Here is a 21,121-nt window from a genome sequence, read left to right as displayed (position 1 = left end):
ACGAGTGGGAAGACTGAACTTTTAAAAGTGAGGAATATTAAATACAAAAAAATTGGATAGAATATAAAGGTACAGTTTAACAAACACTTAAATAGCCAATAGCTGGGGAAGTACCACTCAGTTCAAGACATGGATCCCTGTTAGCACCCAGAAACGCTGCATGTGTCTCTTCCCAGTCCAACCCTCTCCTTTCCTCCTTAGAAGAAACCATTCTCCTGACTTTTATAATACACATTTTCTTTACATATTTACTAACTTAAACTGGTCTCCTAAATATACATTCCTGAATAATATTATTTGTTTTCTTGAATTTTAATTTGAATTGAACTGACTTTGAATTTATAGACTAATGTTGTATATATTTTTTCTTGTCTTTTAAGATTCAGTTATGTTGTGTATGTAGCCATAGTTCATTCATTTTTGATGTTATATACTACTTAATTGGATAAAAATTTATTTATCCATTCTTGTATTGGTGAACATTTGGGAGTTATTTCCAGTTTTCAATGCTACAAACATTCTTATTCACATATCCTAGTGCATATGTCACAAGTTTCTCTAGGGTATGTACCTAGGAATATAATTTCTGGGTCAGAGAGTGTACGGGGGTCTGACAATTAAGTTTGCAAACTTGTTGCAATGATGTTGCTAAGCTTTTTTATATTAGAGGGATTATTCATTATGAATTTGTACCAACTGGACAAACAGTTAACCAAGTTTACTATTTGGAAGTGCTGAAAAGGCACTTTTAGACAAAAGTTAGACAAAAATGACTTGAACTTTTTGCCAACAGTTCATGGTTCTTGCATCACGACAATGCATCAGCTCACACGGCACTGTCTGTGAGGAAGTTTTTAGCCAGTAAGCAAATAGCTGTATTGGAACACTCTCCCCAATCACCTGATCAGGTCCCCAATGACTTCTTTCTTTAACCAAAGATAAAGGAAATATTGAAAGGAAGACATTTTGATGACATTCAGGACATCAAGGGTAATATGACAACAGCTCTGATGGCCATCCCAGAAAAAGAGAGTTCCAAAACTGCTTTGAAGGGTGGACTAGGAGCTGGCATTGGCACATAGCTTCCTGAGGGGAGTACTTCGAAGGTGACTGTAGTGATATTCAGCAATGAGATATGTAGCACTTTTTCTAGGATGAGTTCGTGAGCTTAATTGTCCGACCTCATATTCTTTAAAGGATTTGGGGTCTAGAAGACTAGAAGGGGTCTAGGTAGTAGAAGAAAGTAAGGATGTCTAGAATATAGTTTTGGAGCGAAGACTGGGAAAAATGAAGCCAGAAAGGTAAGCAGAAGTCAAATCTGGCTTTTCAAGTCATGTTAAAGATACTTTATCTTAAGGGCCATGGGAAGTCAGTGAAAGTTTCAGCAGTAGCTCAGTATGATCGCTCATGTATTAGAAAGATGTTCTTGTCTTGCTGTGTGAAGAATGAATTAGAAGAAGGCAAGACTGATGGAAAAAAGATCAATGACGACGTATTGCAGTAGCCTAGGTGAGAGGAAGGGTCTAAATTAGGGTAGTATCAGTGGGAATGGAGAGAAATGTATAGGTTAGGGATGTTTAGCCTTGGACAGATAATTTGAAATGGGAGTTAGGAAGAGTTGGGAAAGTCAATGATGGTCTGGTTTATGACTTGGGCAGTTAGGTGCAATTGTTTATTAGGTTAGAGAATATATGAAGAGAAGAAAGACTGAGGAGAAAAATGGCGATTTCATGTCTGGATATGTTGAGTTTAAGGTACCAGTTAGATATCCAAGTAGAGATCTCTAGCAGGAGCTGGCTATCTGGGTCTAACCCTCAGAAGAAAAATCTGAGCTGAAGAGACAGGTTTATGAATCATCAGCATACAGAAGTGGAATGGATTGTTAGGGAGTATACTAAACATATCAAATAATGGATAAGGAAAAAAACTATACCTTGGCAGTACTAGGGGGCTTTTTAAAATTAATTTTCTTCCTTTTATTATGCCCAGCTATAAAAGCTTGATTTCCCAGACTCTCTTGCAGCTAGAGGTGGCCACCTGACCTTTGCAACTTTTTCTATGCCTATTCTAATATTAGTCATTTTTAAAATAAAGTCAATACATACTTTTCTGCTCCTTGCAATTTCATCTAAAATATTTTACAAAAAATTTTTTATATCTTTCTATGTTTAATAATTTTTTAGCCCTCAAGCTCTAAAGACTATGAAAATGTTACTAGTGTTTTCTCTCTGCTAAAGCATCCTAGAAATAAATACGCTGTGTGTATTTCTGAGACCTGGTATTTATCCTCAAGGAACCTATAGCCTAGGGAAAAAGCAGGTTGTGATTTTGTGTATTAGTGAAAAGAAAATGAAAGTGTTTTGAGAAAAGCAGAAAAACATTTTGTTCTGAGTTGCATTAAGATTTCTGTGTGGAAACATTTGAAGATGGATGAAACTGAGAGGTAAAAGAGGGCAAATTAAAAGGGACAGGGCTGTAATGTGGGACTTTGGAAAGGGTACGTATACAATGATTATTTTGATGATATTGAGGGAGACTGACTTTCAACAGTTCTTCAGAGTTAACATTCTCCAGGACTCATTCCTTATAGTCTATTTCTTGAATTAAGCCAAAACACAGAGAAGAGTTCCAAATAACTGACCAGTTTATTTTCTACCCAGTACTTATTGTCCTGAATCATTCTGACTTTGGGGAAGAGCCAGAGGTCACATGGTGCCAGATCCAGTGAATAAGGTGGCACCGTATGACTTCTGGTTCTTCCTCAAAGTCAAAATGACCATGAAAAGTAAATGTTTTGAATCAATTCAGGATACAGAGGCAGCCATGACAGTGCAACTAAAGACAGTCACAAAAGAGGACTTCCAAAGCTGCTTCACAAAGTGGTAAGAAGGATGGGATAAGTGTATTGGAAGCAAGAAGGAGTATTTTGAGGGGGATTAATGGCAATGTGTCTGTTACTGTAATAAATTTTTTAAAAAAATTTAAACATTCACCGTATTTTTTTATCACAGCTCACATAACAAAAGAACATTGAATAAAATGATGTTATTCGAGAATCTGTTGTATTTAAACAATAAAGAAACAATTCTATACTAATCCACTAGAATAATAATTAGCTTCACAATCGAATCTCCGGAGGGAGATTTCATTCTAGAAGAAAGGCACTCAGCTCACCTGTGGTCAAGAACAGTTCATTAAAGTGGGAGACAGGCAGGGACTTGTGGATAAAGCCCCAGTGAGTGGGAATGTGTGGTGGTGATAGATAACAGGATTCAGGCATTTGGAGTTTGTAATGGACTCACTCATTAAATTAACAACAATCAATTGTCCAACATAGTAAAGAACTTCTAATAGAAAAAGCCAAGGGCTGCAGCTGGGGGATCTATATTTTTCTACCACCTAATTACTGCCTTACTATATAATCTTGAACAAGTCACTTCATTTATCTTGGCCTTGGACTCCCATTTGTAAAATGAAGGGACTGAACTAGGTGACAGTGGTTTCATATTCCTATAATTAAAATCAAAATAGGGGTATAAGAGGCCTTTTATTTGGGGAGTTAATATGTTACTCTAATATAAGTCTGGCGCTTCTATAAAATTAGATGATCATTTAAATACTAATAAGCTAAATGTAGATACTACTTTATAACTATAAAACAATTATACAAGTCTCATAAGGCAATGTGGTCTGTTGGTAAAAACATAGTTTTTGTAGATATTCAGAGTTGGTTTAAAATCATAATTCTGTCCCAGCTATACAGCCTCTAATTTTTCCTACATAAAACTGCCAGAATTATCTGCAATAGATCTTATCAAGTCACCCCTCTGTCAATGGCAAAAGCATAAGATCTAAACTTTAGAATGATATCCAGTGCTTCACAATTTGGCTCCAGTCTTCCTTTCTCGTCTCCTGCTCTGCAGGATCTTGTATTTTGGCACAGAATTTCCTAAACAGTATCTCCCAGAATCCTACTGTGCTGGGAGATGTTAAGAGATGTTCTATAAAAAAGAGTTCTATGGTCAAATAAATCCTGCTCAAATGTCATCTCCTGTGTGAAGCCTTCTGGAAATCCTTCCTTTAATCTCTTTTCTCTCCCCAAATACATCACTTATATTTAACTTTGGGCAGTTTTTAAAAGTTGATAAATGAATTCTGGCTTACCTAAAGTAAAGCATAGCTATACCGAAGTTTTACATATTTGGTCTTCACATTTTTTTCTAAGTTCATCATTGTACTAAAATCTAACTAGCATTTTTCATTCTTTTAAAATTCATACCTTTCTATTGTAATAATAAGTTAGATTCCAAAGTAATCCACTATAGGGGCATCATCCTATCACGGAAGACATATGGATTTTGGAATAAAAAAGACCTGGATTCAATTTCCAGCTCTGCCACTAACTGGGTGAGAAACATTAGGCAGTTACTTAAACTTTCTGCCTGACTCGCAGTTATTTCACCTACAAAATGAAGATGACAATTCTATATAGGTTTGTTGATATTTTAGTAAGATAATAGGTAAGTCAATCTATATAAACTATATGAAAGAATATACAATACTTAGCACATAGCAGCCACTCAAAAATGTTGGTTTCTTTTGCTTGTTTTTGAAGTGTGCTTACATAGTAGTTTCCTTACATCCATAATTTGTAATAAAATGGCACAAATAAAACAATAAAATTTAAATAAACAGTTTTTCACATTGTTTACATAGTGTGTTCTTTCTTGCAAAACTTAAGGGTCAAATCAGAAGGGAGAGGAATAAAACACTGATATCTAGAAATAATCATTAGGAGACATCTACTTTGGCAAGAAGATTTTAATAGTACTGAGACATTAGATGAGATCTCATCTGAGATAGTCCAATAATGATTTGTCAATTAGCTGCTTAAAGAGGGTTCATTAACTTCTTAAATGTTCTTTTAATTTATTCTCATATATGCTTCTTTTTTGTTTCCTTAAGATACACATTAGTGTTTCTCATGAATGTGGCAACTATGTGATTTGAGTATGATGCATTGCAAGGCCACCAAATTAAGTAAATTGTATTTGGCTCTCTTTTGGAGATGTTTGGATCACCTTGGATTTAATACAGTCAAGTAGAACTGTTATCAGCATTTTCTCTCTCTGGGAAGCTAATCTGGTTAATAAGATAATCATGCTGGTTGGGACAGATACTTTTAGAGTGCTTATTAACTCGTTCCTTCTAATTGTATATCATTACTTATCGCTCTGGGCCAAACTCAAATATTTTCTTTCAGAAACTTTCTGTGATTGTCATAGGCATAAATTTATGCATGTCATCTTACATCTTAATATGTACTTTTTAGTATCATTACCTTGTGCTTTTCATTATATTATTTTATATTATCATTGTAATAATATAATACTTCTTTTACTTGATGTAATAAAATACTTCTTTTTTTTGAACATTTTAAAGATGAGGAAATTGACAAAAAAGCACAGCAAGAAATCTGTTCAAGGATAACAAAGTGGAAAGAAATCAAGATTCCAAACTCTCAAGCCAGAACTCCTTTAGATTAGACAATGTTGCTTTTTCCTCCTTTTACATGATTTTTAAGATCTTGAAAGTTATTGTAAATCTTGTCACAAATTCCAAAACAATTTTTCCACTTACAAATTTCAAAAGAATTTTTCTAAGTTTCTGTATATGAGAATATTCAGTTATATGAAAGAATGACAGCAATACTCTGAACTTGGACAAATAGAATATTCTCAGAAAAAGACAGTTCTCTTTTCTTAAAAATGATACCCAGAAAATAATAAGGGATAGATTTTAAAGCCATAAATATAAAGAGAAAGTATCAACCCTAATTACTTAACAGATCAGCATAGGATATTCTAGATAAGATATTTCAGGCAGGCCTCTTCATATAAAGTTTTACAAAGTAGCAAGAAATACTATTGTATCACAATAGTGGGCCATTTTCTCTAACTTGTTTTTTAATACTAAAGTAAAAATTTACCTATGCAATAGATGTATTTTATAATCCTCTCGAGTTATCTAAACAGATTGTGCCCTTGTCTACATTTGCATTGCTTTTACATATTTATTACGAGACATAGAGACATATATACTACAATTATTTTGTATAAGTCTATCTTACTGACCAAACAGTGAGCACCTTGAGACCAGCAGCCACATCTAATTTGCCGTGGTATATTAATATTAGTTAACGTTTACTAAGTGTTTACTATGCGCTAAGGGATTTTTACATGCATTTTTCCATTTAATTCTCAAACAACTTTAGGAGATTATTATACCAATTTTACAGATGCAGGATATAATAAGCTCCTCAAGAACCAGGAACTCATTATTTCATTCACTAGTTATCTCCTATGCCTAGAACATAACATCTTGCACTTAAAAAGTTCAAAGAAGTTAAGTAAGTTGTGCCGGATATACAGCTAGTTAAGTGAAGAGACCAGATTGGAATCCAGGTCTACCTGACTTTAGATCTTCAAGTCTTGCTCTAATGCCTCTCTATTTCCTACTTCCAGTTCAGAATTTGGTACTGAAAAGGTACACAGTGGACATCTGTGAAATGAATGAATGTCTTCCACCTTCAGGTTACTTTTTCACCTTACCCTACCATTCTCCTACTTCTTCACTTCTCTATCCTGATTTTTAATCTCTAAACCTAGGATATAAGCCATAGCTACAAGCTTTCATCCTGCTTCCCTTCCTATCAGCAAACATTACCACTAAACACAGAGAAGAAAATATTTATTACTGGGAAAACACATGGAAATTGCAGCATGGGAAATTATATGAATACTTTTATTACATAAACATAATGTCAAATAGGTCTAAAACACAAAATGGAAAATTGATGGTCATAAATTTACAAAAATTAACCTCAAATTTACAGATTTTTTTTTTGTGGTTATGGTTTTTCTCTCTTATAAAGGCAACCAAAAATTTACAAAAACTGAAATATTCTTCATATAAATAAACTTACTCATTTTTTATACTGTGTCAATAACTCTTTTGAAATAAAGAGGTAATGACATAATGACATCACTTCAAGCTATAGTAAACAGGACAGTGAATGTGTCCTCTCCTGTAACATGTACCTTAGTACATCTACTTTCAGCTGGCCTGTAGAAAAGCAAGGCACAATTATGTGGTTTTGGAATTTATTTTTAAAAATAGATTTGTTAGATGGTTATTGTTTAGCTTCGGTTTTAAAAGTTATAGGAACATTTACTTTTTATATAAGCACAAAATATCCTAAAACTACAAGGCCTCTGATACTCCTGAGAGATATACTTATTCATTTCTTTATTTTTGTTTGCTGGTTTGTTAAAAGAATGGTGACAGGAGTAAAAAAAATCTAGGTTACAATCCTGGCTCTGCCCCTTAATAACTGTGTAACCTTAGGGCAAATTACTTAATGTCTCTGAGCTCATTTACCTTAAAATGCAAACAACAATCCCTAACTTGTAGGACTGCTGGGTCGAGTAGAGTCTATGTAGTAATGAGCATAGTGCCAGGCACATGGTGGCAACCCAATAAACAATAGCTCTCTTGATTTAAAGTCTCCCACTTTATTTCACTCTGATTTCATTATGGGATGCACGTACATCATTATTTCCTACAGCAAAGTTCCCTGTGTTTGCTTCCCTCAATCTAAATAACCTCCCATGGCAAAAAAAAACCTTATTAAAATATATATTAGGGGGAAAACATTCAAGAATTTTCAGTCTATCTTTTTTAGAAAATAACATCATAAAAAAGACTTTATATGTGTATGTGCATGATGCTTCCTGTTTTTTTCCACTTATAAGAGCAATGCTGCACTATATTACCGACTACCAGCAGCAGCTGGGCCTGGGCGTTGGCTGTTCCAGGTATATTCCTGTTACCTACACCTGGCTCCTGTAGGCACTTGAATTTTGCAACCTTTGTTTTAAACAGTGAGTTTTTTTAGGACATCTACCATTTCATTTTCAGAAGTTGTATCTATATGTAATTTACCAGAAAAAGAAAACACAAGGCAGGCAAGTCTTGTTAAACAATCAAATGTGTAATAATTTTTAAGAATTACCTGATGGAATACAGGCTCCTTTACCTTAAGGTAAACCTGCAAAATATTAAAACGCATGTGAGTGAAGTGCATAATAGAAGGTAAAGAAAACCTATTCCAACAATTCTTCAAATCCCAAACCTCTTACGCTCTCTAGTCCTGCTACTTAGATCTGACTCCAGCCATGCAAAACCAAACGGATTAGGTGGCATGCCCCAAGAGGGCTAGTCCCTACAGGCAAGTCTCCCCCTGTGCTATCTTTGTCATGGTAAACTACACGTTTCAAAGCTGTATGGATGACTCCAGCCTCTTGCCCTCTGCATCAGCCTCAAGGATGGGCAAAGATGCTCTGGCTACTCATGAGGTTATGCTGACATCTTGTAGCAGATCTGTTCTACAGTAAAAAGAACACAGTACTTAACAGAGACAGGAGTTAAATTTCAGACTCTGCCACCTGCTTGCTATAAGCCTTGAGCAAGTAAGTAGCATTTACTTAACCAAGACTCATTTTTCCTTATCTGGATAATGGAAATAATAGTGGTGAGGAATAATAAGCTAAAATACGTGTCTAGTATATAATAGGTGCTCAATAAGTGAAAATGTTTAAAACAAATTTTTTGTGCTTTCTTCTGCTTCCAAAAACCTCTAACTCACTCGCTTGGATGCATTCCCAGTTACAAAGAAACCCCAGTTTTAGGCTTCAATGTCATGTGGGTGATTAAGTTCAATACCTATTTAAGATTTAGCATACATTTAGTGCCCTACAGGAGTATACCTTTAAAATGACATGGTAGAGAGGAGTCAAAATTCAAACCATAACCCTTGGGATTATTTGAAATAATCCCAAATTTCAAAGCCTTCTGTGATCTCACTCCTGCCTTTCTGCTTGGCCTCATTGCTCTCCTCTTGTTTCTTTTTCATCCTAGGCTCCAGAAAGTGCAATGCTTCCCCGGATTTTCTAGCTTTATGCTTCTGTATCTTTTTACATGCTGCTCTTTGCTTTGTTCAGACATCCTTCCCTGCTGGCAAACACTCATCTTTCAAGATTCAACTCAAACTGTGCCTCTTTCTTGAAGCCTTTTTTTATTCTTTCTCTATTCAACAGAAGCAACTACTCACCCTCCTCTACCCTCACTGTCCATATGTAAACTTTGCGGCATTTGTCCGTTTCTCTTCCCTACAAGGCAATAATCTATTTGACAGCAAGGACTGTGTTTAGATATCTCCATATCCTCATTGAATGTAGTGCTGATCTCACAAATTTTATATAATTTTACAGTTTCTTATTCCGAGAGCAAGTCCTTCCCTCACTACAAGAGCAAATTATTTTCTTTAAGCACCCATAGAGCTTTAATAGTAAGATGTGCATGAGACATTATATCTGTAACTCAACTCAGTAAGAAAGGATGCTTGTAATCTCTGAAATTTGTTATTTCAAAATACTAATTTCCCTTTTTATAGTTTCATATTCCCATTGTTACAAATAAAAGCAGTACAAAAGAGTGCATGCCTCTTAAAGACTTTTTAAGGCAAAAGAATGATGGAGTCCTTACTATGTGCCAGGTATTAATTCTCACAACTAATATGAGATATATGTTATTATTACCTTCACTTTACAAATGAGGAAAACTAAAGCAGAAAGTAACCTCATTTTACAAATAAGGAAAACTAAAGCAGAAAGTAACCTGTCCCAGGCCTCACAGTTATTAAGTGTTGGTCCAAACTCAGGTCTGATAGACTCCCAGGCCTATGTTTCCAACTACATCAGTTCTTAACTGACAAAGGGGTTTCGTCTTGACTCTGCCACCAATTCTCCATATATACTTGGTTGGCCAGGCAAGTCACTAAAACTCTCTGGACTTTATTCTCTTCTTTTACATAGTTACAAGACTTCTTTTCACCTCTGAAATTCTAGGAGTCTCCCATGATTAATGAGTATGTGGTCTATGCAAAGGACTATGCAGAGCAACGTAGAAGCCATAAGAAAATAGTCTACCTGTGTCCTTTCAACCTCCTATTCACCTTCTCAACTCACTGGAAGCTAGTTTCTGCCTCTATTAATCTATTTCTGACAGTATCCTTATTAAGGTTACCTAGTCTTTTCATTGAAATCTTTGTAAGTCAAACCTCAACCTTCGTTTTACTCATCCTCTCATTAGAAGCAACTAGTATTGTTACTCCTTCTAGAAATCTTTGTACTCTGTATCAGACTTTCCTTGTTTTTCTACATCTCTGATGACTTGTTCTCAGTCTCCTTTGCTGTCTCCATTTCTTCCACTTGACCCTCAAATGTCAGTGTTTCAGTGTACAGCATGAAGACTAGTTAATAATACTGGAAATTTGCTAAGTGAGTTTTCAGGTGCTCTCATCACACCACACCAAAAAGTGGTAACTATGTGAGAAGATATGTTAATTAGCTTGACTGTTGTGACTATGTATATGTTTATCAAATTATCATGTTGTATACCTCAAAGGTATACAATTTTTATTTAAAAATGTTGATTCTTATTGAAATCCTTAGGCATTATAAAATGAGGTATCCTAGTTTTATCATAAAAAGAGTTTGCAAACTGACTAGCTTTGAATGTCAAACAGACAAATCTACTGTAACTTTTAGAGTATAGTATTAATATCATAAATGTATACTTTTTTGCTTATCTCTATTTTAAAAAAGTCAGTGCTCCATAGGGTTGTTGTATATATTTGGTCTTCTTAATGCTCTATGCTATCTCTGTGCCAGTTCATTTGTTCCCACATTTCTAGTATGACCTATACCCTGACAACTCCCAAATCCCCATCTTTAGCCCAGCCTACCTGGTAAGCCTCAGATATCAGTACTATCAGGCACCTCAATCTCAACACTTTGCAAGTTGAATTTCTCTATCTCTACCTCCATAACACACATCTTCTCATTATCTTTCCTGAAAAATCTGCTCTTCCTCCAAGTTTCCTAACTTGGTGAAGGATCTATTATGCATCCTGATAGCCAGGTCATAAACTGAGGAATCATTCTAGACAATTCCTTCTTTTTACTCCATTCCCAGTCCCTGTATTTAAGTGGATCACAAGTCCTATGGGTTGCTATTTATGATAGCTTTTCATCCCTACAGCTATTTTACTTCAGTCTGAGTCTCATACCTTGCCTAAGCAAATGTAAAAGTCCCTGTCTAGCCTCCTACTCCTCTAATCCAGCCTCCATAACCAAAGTGATCTTTCTAAAATACACATCTAATTATGTTTTTCCTCTGCTTTGAACCAGTTCATGGTTCCACACTACCCTGAGGATAAATACCCAAACTTATATATGGCATACAAGGGTCTTTATAATCTGACATTTGTCTAATTCACTAAACTCGTTCACTCCTCACCACTTAACATATGCTCCAGCCATATTAAATCTCTCCTAAGTCAACTGGTAGTCTGATTTAATGAAATCTCTCCCCATTCCACTGGCAGTGATAATTTAATGAGAAAATAAATGTATAGTACAGTATCTGACACATATTAAGCACTTAAAAAAATGATAGTTCATTATGTTATTTCAAGGTTCTCTGCCTATGGACAACGCCACCGTCTATTTAGAAATGCTTCCCTGCAGTCTGGCTCAGGGGCCTGGCGCATTCCTAATCATCAGTTAAACCCAGCTCAAGTGCCTCCTCTCTGGAGCTTTCCTTGACCCATTCAAGCAATCTTCACCGATCCTCTACATCTCTGTTTGCAGTTATCATCTTTTGATGCAATTCTTAGTTTGCATGTTTGACTTCTTTACTAGAATGTACTCCTCAAGCATAGCAACTGCTTCTTAGTCATCTTCGTATTTTCTACGGCCTGATATGGTAGGTTTGCAATAAAAGCTTGTTGAAATGAGTAGCTCTTATTACAAAATTCAATTCACTTGAGGAAAAAAAGCACCTGAGTAGGATCAGAAGTGACCAGCTTTCTCAACTTATTAGAAAAAAGCTAACCATTAAAATAATCATACAAGGCCCAACAGAACAGAGCCAATTTCTCTCTCTTTTTTTAAACAAACAGGAGGTAGTATATCTATCCATGAAAAAAAGTTAATTTTTTCCATTGGCACTAAGTATCTGTCTTTTGACTTTTGCCGCCATGTAAAAAAACCCCCGATTTTTTAAAAAGTTGTTTCAATTTTTGGTTGAAAAATAATACCTAAACAGGAAACAAAGGAGCAGTATCTGTGAGTTTTGTGTAGAAACATTTCGGTTTGAACAGCATGAAATAAAAACACTAGAAGCAAAATGTGCCAAACTCCATATATGGCTAGTTCACATGTTCAGTCTGTTAGAAACAAAATATGACTTACTGTGGTTACTATTAAACTGAATAGAACTAAAGTAAAAAGCAGATGGTAGTTTACTGAGTTCTTGACCTTGAAACATTCAAACCTTAAAAAAAAAGAAATAGAAATTTGTTTTAGAATATAAAACTAGGAAAATAAGTAGAATGCTGTTTTTCCACGTGCACACTGGGTGTAGCAACGCCCATCATTCCTGCCCACCCGTACTCTCACCTTAGAGAGCTCGGACTACCTATAGCCTCCAAAGGGTTAGGGGACCAGGAGTGGGCACCTTACTTAAACGGGGCCAATGGGAGGCTTTCTTCTGAAAATGTGGAGTTTGGGAGCCAGAGACTGAATCAATTAAGTGTGGAGAGTCAAAGTATAAAGCCACATGGATTCAAGTTCTGATGTTGATATCTGGGGAGATAAACTGAATGAACAAATAGGTGAATGAGCAGAGAAGTGATTTGCAGGGAGGGAAAAATAAGATGTGAAACCATGTAGAAAGGAAGGAAGGGAGACAAGAGGGAGGGAGAGAAAGAAGCTGTCCTTCCAGCCTAGTGAGATTGTACTTCCTGCTATTGGGCTCCATCTAATTTCCTCATGTCCTTACAATAAATAAATCTCTCTTAACTCGAGCTGCTTCAGTAGGCTTCCACATCTTGCAACTAATGATCCTGGACTAAGGCACACCATTATGTAAAATGTCACTGTATTATAATTGTCTCTTTACTTATCTATCTCCTCAACCAGACTGAATTCCTTGTGTGCAGGAATAAAAATCTTCTTTTTCCATATATCTAGTCACTAGGATAGTGTCTGACATACAAGAAATATTCAGTAAATAAAGAAATACGAATAAATATCTGGCCATCAGTTAAGTATCCAACCTTTGAGCCTATGTTTCAATACACATAAGAGTTCTCTCAGTTTACTAATTAATTGGCTGTGGGAATTGGACCCAACTCCTAGTTCATTACCTATAAAAAAAGGTGATGGCCCAAATGATTTCCTTTATCTTTAAATTCTGTAACTTGATGACTTATTAAAAAGAGCTCATCTGAAAGTATTTTTCTAGATCAGGGCAGCAAACTACAGCTCAAGGGCAATTCTCAGCCTAAGCCCATTTTTGTAAATAAAATTTTACTGGCACACAGTCACATCCATTTGTTTACATTTTGATGTCTGCTTCTAAGCTACAGTAGCTAAGCTGAAGAGTTGAAACAGACCATAAGCCCACAATGCCTAAAATAATTACTATCTGGTCCTTTACAGAAAAAATTTAAGAAGGGCTCTTTTTTAATAATATATTTTTTGAACTATTCTGAATTTTACATAGAAGAGGATATTCTTGAGCTAACAATGATGATCATATTGAAAAGAATCAGACAACCATCACATAAGGGGTTCAGAGACATCTTAAGTATTAGTGCTAGGGAACTGAAGGTATACTAGAAGGTAAGGTTATTAAACTATTAAAGGTAAGGTTTCCAACGCTGACACTTACTAACTGCATGATCTTAGGCAAGTCACCTAAGCATAAGCTTTGCTTATATCTGTGCATGAAAAAAAGGGTTCTTCAAAAAGTGACCTGATCATAAATCCCTAACTGGGCAGGTCATGATGGGTAGTCATGCCCCAGGCTTATAACTTTGTTAGTAAAAGGTTTATCTTTGCTTTAAGCAAGTCCTGTCCATTGTCCATTTTGTGAATCTAGGTTAACACACTTTAGACATAAGCATAACCACCCTCAAGGAAGAACATAATCTTATTAACTGTCTATTTTCCAGTCCCCACCTTGCTTTCTCCCACCTTAAATTCCCCCTTTAATTTCAAAAGCATAAAAGAAACTGCAAAACTGTTATTCTGGGAGCATTTGAGATCTTGCTTCCTGGCACTGTCATCAGTTTAGGCTCTAAAAACTCTCACAAATTCTCCACAGGTTTGGATGTTTCTTATATTGACATATCCTTAGACAAATTACTAAATCTCTCTGTGCTTCATTTCATCATCTATAATATAGGGACAATATTCATTTATCTTGCACAACTGTGAGAATGAGAGATGACTTGGTATCTCTAGACCAATTACAGGTACAAAGTAGATAAATTCTATTTTTATGGCATAATATATAAAATCTTTATCTAAATTTGTATGCATTCATAACTCAAGGAAAAGCAAATTATGCAATTTAAGTCAAATTTAAGTAAGAGTTTATCTAAATTGGCTATAAGGTATTGAGACCACAAAAGTTATAATCTACAATCTTCCAGTAACACTGAGTTAGTTACATTACTTAATTTACTGAGGCAAATATGAATTTTAAATATACCAAACAACTGAATTTTAAACTATATCAAACAACTTAATTTTAAACTTAAGTACTTACATGCAGTACACAAATATACAACAGCTGTAAATCATTGGGAGTTCATCCAAAAGCTGTAAGAAACAAAGACAGATAACATGAATTGTAGAGCTGCAATTATTATGTAAATCAAAATAAAACATCAGAATGACTAAGATGGCCACCTCATTACCTCTTTTAGTAATTCTTTTACATATTTATTGTCTTGGTGTAGAATTAACCTGTGGTCGTTCACAGAATATAAAAGAATTTAGGAGACTCTACAAGACTAAGAAAAGATTTATTGAAAGTCAAAAAAGGGAGAGTTCTGTTAGGAACTGTTAGAAGTTTTGCCAGGACAGTCTGAGAGGGAGAGCTGAGGAGACAGAGGGGTAAGAGAGAGATACTGGCAGGAATTGTGCCAGGGCAGAGGCTGATGGAGACAGCTGTGGAGACAGAGGGGTAAGAGAGAGATACTGGCAAAAGTTTACCAGGGCAGAGTCCGATGGGGGACAGCTGCACCGATGAGAAGAAGTTCTGGGTTTTATATTTTTCCATGCAGAATGTAGGGTGCTTGTCAGCTTGTAGGGGGGCTGCCATTACAATTGTCTTCTCCTGGGAACTGTCCTGTTTCCATCTGTGATAGATGTCAGCTTTCAGAGAGTGGCTGTTGTGATTGTGGACTGTTCTGTTTCCACCTATGATGGGTGATAGTTAGTTTGCAGGGGGGTTGCCATTGCAACTGGGAACTGTTTTGTTCCCACCTATGATGAATGTAAGGTGCTTGTCAGCCTGCAGGTGCAGTGCTGGCCAGGAGATTCAGGGCCAAGTGGTTAATGTTTAAGCTCGCTCCTGTTAGCCCACAAGCTCACTCCTGTTAACTCTTTATTTGTCTCATCACTTATCATCATCTAATTTACTCTGAGTGTGTATATTTAGTTTATTGTTTTTGAACAAACAGGCTTATCCATCCATCTGTCTGTCCTAATGTATATACCTAAGTAGCTCAGATCATTTGGTATCACAAACTATGGTATCACACTTTCAGGAAAGAATGATGCCCACTATCTGCAGGTCTGTGGGTCCTATCAATATTCTTTTGCATTTCTCCCCCTTCTTATAGCACTTAAGATGGATAAAATGTCCACTAATATACATAAGAAGAGATAGTAATAGTCAGGAAGTCATTTAGTTAACCTAACTAACCTATGTCTCTGAAAAAGAATATCATCATTAGCAATAATTATTATATAGCTATTATGTATTCAACTACAAGCTAAGTGTTGTAGATAGGTTATTTCTAATCCTTAAACTAATACTATAGAATTTATTTATTCACTGTTATGTGGTTAATTAATTCTTTAATAATATATAGAGTATGGGCCATGCAATGTGTTAGAAGCTGGGGATACGATGAAAACAAGACACAGTCATTGCCTTTAAGGAATTCACAGTCTAGTAAGGTAGAAAAAAAATGCAAAACGTGATTAAATATAGAGTAAAATTCCAACAAAAGGGGCACACAGAAGCCAGAGAAGATAGTAGCAGGAAATAAAACGGGGTGGTAAAGAAAGGCACTGAAGGAAGAAAGAAGAGGGCTTATGCAAAGTGATCTATTCTGGTAAATTACTGGACTAATGAAAAGAGTAGCATTTCAGCAAGGTCTTATGGTTAAGTGTTTTACATTCATTATCTCATTTAATTTTCACAACAATTCTAAGAATGGCACTATTATCTCCATTCCAGACCAGAACACTGAGATTTAGACATTTTAAGTAACTCTTCCAAGATCACAGAGCTAATAAATTAACAGAGCCAGATTTTGAACTGACTCTGGAGCAAACCTCTACATTATATTGCCTCCAAAACCTCTCACTTGAATCACTTTTAAATGTTCAAAAACACCTTGCACAGTATCATGATATGCTATAGATAAATCTACCATAAGTTTTATTATATAAAAAAGATTCCTCTAGTTAAAGTTTTGAACCAGGATCTACTGGCTTTACATTAAACATCTTTTACATTTTTATCTTCTTTATTAAGTTTTCATGTGTTAGCAAAATATCTGTGTAATTATTTGGCCATTTCCACAATGTACTGAGGTATATAAATGGCCCATTTTGGGGGAGTCTATCCATGTATTTGGAGAGTAGGATATAAAAAGATCTACTTTCTGTGTATTATCCCATAGGCCTATCCATATAGTCAATGCAAGGCAGCTGAAATAATTGCTGTCATTCTTTTATTCACTGATTCAACAAATATTAAGCACTTACGATGTGCCTGGCACTGTGTTATGTGCAGGAGACAAGATAGCACTTGCTCTTATGGTACTTTACAATCTAGCAGGAGAGAGAGGCATCAAATAGTTAATTGTATGAACAAATATTAATTATAATTATGATAAGTGCTATAAAGGAAAAGTACAGAGTACCAAGACCATAAAATAGGGATCCTAACTTAGGTAGTCATAAAAATTTTCCTTAAAGAAGTGACATATAAACTAAGACCTGGAAAACATGCAGGTGTGAGTAAGGTGAAGAGGGACTGAGGGGAAGGTGAGAACCCTAAGCAGCAGTAACAGCATGTGCAAAGGTCCTGTGGTAGGAGAGGAATTTAAAGAAGTGAAAAGAGCCCAATGTGGCTGAAGATTAATTTGTGATGAAGAGAAGGGATATGAAATGAGACTAGAGAGATAAGCAGCAAACAGACCACGCAAAGTGTTTTAGGCTGAAAGCGATTTTTCATTTATCTTAAAAGCAATGGTAAGGCATTAAAAAGGTTTAAGCTGGGTGACTGTCTTCATCAGCTTGGGCTGCTATAACAAAATACCATAGACTGGGTGGCTTAAACAACAGAATTTATTTCCCACAGCTCTGGAGGCTAGGAAATCCAAGATCACAGTGCTGGCAGGTTTGGTTCTTGGTAGTGTCCCTCTTCTTGGCCATCTTTTCATTGTATCCTCACATGGAGAGAGAGAGAGCAGACTCTCTGTCTTTTCTTATAAGGGTACTAACCCGATCATGAGGACCTCCACCCTCATAACCTCATCCAACCCTAATTACCACCGTAAGGTCTCATCTCCAAATACTATCAAAATGGGGACATATGAATTTTGAGAGAACACACTTCAGTCCATAACAGTGGTAATGGTGTGTTTTAAAATATAGGCTTTATAATTATTCAGGTATGGTGAGGCTGACAGATCAGGAGACGGTTGCCATTGAAAAGACAGTTTGTTATTCACAGTTCCCAAGAGGAGGGGGCATGCTATGCCTCGCAGGGCCACGGGAAGACACCAGGGTCAGTCAGGAGAAAGAAGGAGCAATGGAAAGCAGGGGTGACAGCCTTTATTGTGGTTTCTGAGAGAAAAGCAAAGCAAGGGAGGGTAAACAGGCTTAGCACTGGCTAACCTGAATAATTTCAGTAGGCTCTGGGGTCAAGGTGCTATCTTTAGTGGTCTGGTACCTACCTGGCCCTGGGGTGATTTAGGGCAGAGGAATGTTGCCTCCTAGAGTGTAAGAGTGGTTTAGAGTGTGGGCTCTGGATTGGTTAGTTTGCACATGAAAGGCACAGTCCAGGATGAGTTGTTTGCTATATCTAAGAATTGGCTATCCCTGGGAGGGGCAGTCTCTCACTAATCAGTGAGATCCCAGATTCCAGAGCATCAAGAATACATAAAATAGGGCCGGATGAGTGGCTCAGCTGGTTAAGAGCTTGCTCAAGAGTTCAAGCTCTGAGCAACAGGGTCACTGGTTCGATTCACAGCCTGAGCTGAGCTGCCAACAAGTGGCAGGATGGCTCAGCTAAAAAAAAAAAAAAAAATACATAAAATAAGAAAATATAGTTGTTATGGACTGAATGTTTGTCATACCCAAATTCACATGTTGAAGTCTTAATTCCCCAATCTGATGGTATTTAAGATGGGCCTATGAGGGGTAATTAGGGTTACATGCAGTCCTGAGGATGAAGCCTTTGTAATGGAATGAATGCCCTTATAAAGACACTAGAGCTTTTAAGGAGTTGGCTGCCTGCAAGCCAGGAAAAGAGCTCTCACTAGACCCAATCATGCGGACATCCTGATCTCAGACTTAGAGCTTCCAGAGCTATGAAAAAATAAATGTCTATTGTTTAAGCCACCTAGTCTATGGTATCTCGTAACGGCAGCACTCGCTGACTAATACAACAGTAAATATATGGTGCCAGATCGGTATGTGTGGAAAATGCTCTAAAGGAAGGAAACATAGATGGGGGAGGACTAGCTAGGAGGTTACAAAAGTCCGGGCTAAGGCAAGTTGCTACTTAGATGAGCAGAACTGGGAATTGACGTAAGTGAACAGGCTTGAGAATATTTAGGAAGTAAAATAAACAGGGACTGTAAATGATTTGATATAAAGGTGAGGAAGAAAAACTACCAAGGATGACTCCCAAGAGTCTTGCCTAAACACTTTAATTGATGGTAGTATAGTTTACTGACATTGTGAAAACAGAGATAATTACAAGAGCAATTTTCAGCATGTTGAGTATGAGGTACCTGTGAGACTGTCAAGTACAAATACCAATCGGGCAACTAGAAATACAAATCTGTAGCTCGGAAGAAAGGTCTGGACTCCAGATGTTGGCTTCTTGCTTATTTGTTTAAAGAAACTAAATTGAACTGAGCATATGCTAAAAGGGTGGATGATACAAATCCAATAGTCTTATTTGAAATCCATAACTAGCAAAACTGTGACTAGTAAAAGAAAACAGAGTTCCATGGTGGGGTGGGTGTGTATCTGAAGATAAGTCTGGAGAGGCAGGCAGGGGCCAGATCACAAGGCCTGTGCTTCAGATTCATGAGCTTAAACTATAGGAAGCACTCTTATTAAAGAGGTTTAAAAGGCGACAGGCCATCTAGAGAGCAGGCACTGTGTTTTACACATCTCATCCTCAACACCTGTACAAAGCCTAGTAAACATTGCTCAAAGAATGAAAACAATTAGTTTTGCTTGTAGGAAGAATATTTCTGTTCCAGTGTGACAAATGGAGAGGGTAGGCAAGGACACCAATCTGGAAGCATTTATAGGAACCTGGGTTGGAAATTATGGATTATGGTAACTAGAGGTAAATGTATCCAAGAGGTATTATAAAAGTTGAATCAAGAGGTTTTAGTGGTGATAAAGGTGAGAAAGTAGAAGAAATTAAAGGAGAATTAAGGTTTTTGGCTTGGGCTTTCGGTTTCAGATGGTTCCATTCACAGAGAAAGGAAGCAAAGGAGAAAGAAGGGTAGTATTTATAACCAGAATATATGTTGTTTACATTATTATAAAGTCTGATTTAGCTTACATTATTACCTAACATTTAACCTATTTTTGTTTTTGTATTATAAATAAAATTATAGGTGAACAAACATTTTTCTTTGGTTTTATTTCCTAAAATAAGTAAATTTATTTTTACTTATGAGAAACAGATGAATACATCCCTTTTCTACTAGCATTAATGTTTTTCTAATATCAAACATATTATACACTCAGTACACAATACTTGGAAAAAGTAGAAAAACACAAAGAAAAAGTTAAGAAATTGCCTTGAATTTCACCCTCCATAGGATTATCAATAATTGTGTATATCAGTTAGTGAAAGCAAAAAAGAATGTGTTGAGTGAGTGAATAAATGAAAAGAAAATCTGGGAGATCTTCTAAAAACTTAAAGCCTTTATACTCCTACCACCATCAATGCAAGACAAAGTCCTAAGGCAGGGAAAGCAAACAAATGAACACAAAATGAAATTTGGGTCCTAAGTTTGTCTTTAACTTTCTGTATACCTTTAGTCATTTTGCCTCTCTTGGGCTGTTTTACATTTATAAAATGTGTAGATTGGACTAAATTTTAAAAATCTTTCCTAATATTAAAGCTCTATGATTCTAAATTGTCCTTTGGTCCCTTTTGCCCCTTATTTGAAGGCCATCTGCTCACTCCTGGTGTCTCTACTCCTTTCTGATGTTTCCCTCAATTCCATTTCCAGATACCTTGCTCTTGGCTAGTTACCACAACAATGTGAAACATTAATCCTGAGAAAGAAATTAGTAATAGCTCAAAATGTTACCCTTTACAGGGGCACACATAACTCAAATGAATGAATCCCTAACAATGGATTAGTAAATGGTGGTTTCAGACATTCTGACTGGCTGAAGAAAAAGAAAACTAATATTTATTAAACACTTATTTACCAGATCTTATGATGGCACTTTCACATATGCCAATCAATTGATCCTTATAATACTCTTACAGATATTGTTAAACACATTAGATAGATGAGAAAACTAAGGCTCAGCAAGATTAAGTGGCATATCTTAAAGAGCCAGTAAAGGGGTAGAATCAGAACTGGAGACCAAATAGCCATCTAGGAATAATAAATCTGAAGAAAATACCATCCAAG

General features: G+C 36.1%; 1 protein-coding gene across 2 annotated transcripts in view; it reads right to left on the bottom strand.

Annotated features, from left to right (window-relative positions):
* The window catches only part of ACER3 (alkaline ceramidase 3), a 105,687-nt gene that overhangs the window by 23,282 nt on the left and 61,284 nt on the right, over nt 1–21,121 (bottom strand). For both annotated transcript variants that reach the window (XM_019649389.1, XM_019649390.1), the window contains exons 4-6: nt 14,743–14,795; nt 12,378–12,459; nt 8,075–8,110 (exon numbers count right to left, since the gene is read on the bottom strand). In XM_019649389.1, the coding sequence (XP_019504934.1) occupies nt 8,075–8,110; nt 12,378–12,459; nt 14,743–14,795 (171 nt within the window). The remainder of the gene's footprint in view (nt 1–8,074; nt 8,111–12,377; nt 12,460–14,742; nt 14,796–21,121) is intronic.

Source organism: Hipposideros armiger, unplaced genomic scaffold (genome assembly GCF_001890085.2).
Source record: "Hipposideros armiger isolate ML-2016 unplaced genomic scaffold, ASM189008v1 scaffold_132, whole genome shotgun sequence".
Lineage (NCBI taxonomy): Eukaryota > Metazoa > Chordata > Mammalia > Chiroptera > Hipposideridae > Hipposideros > Hipposideros armiger.
This window is presented reverse-complemented; position numbering and strand designations above follow the sequence as displayed.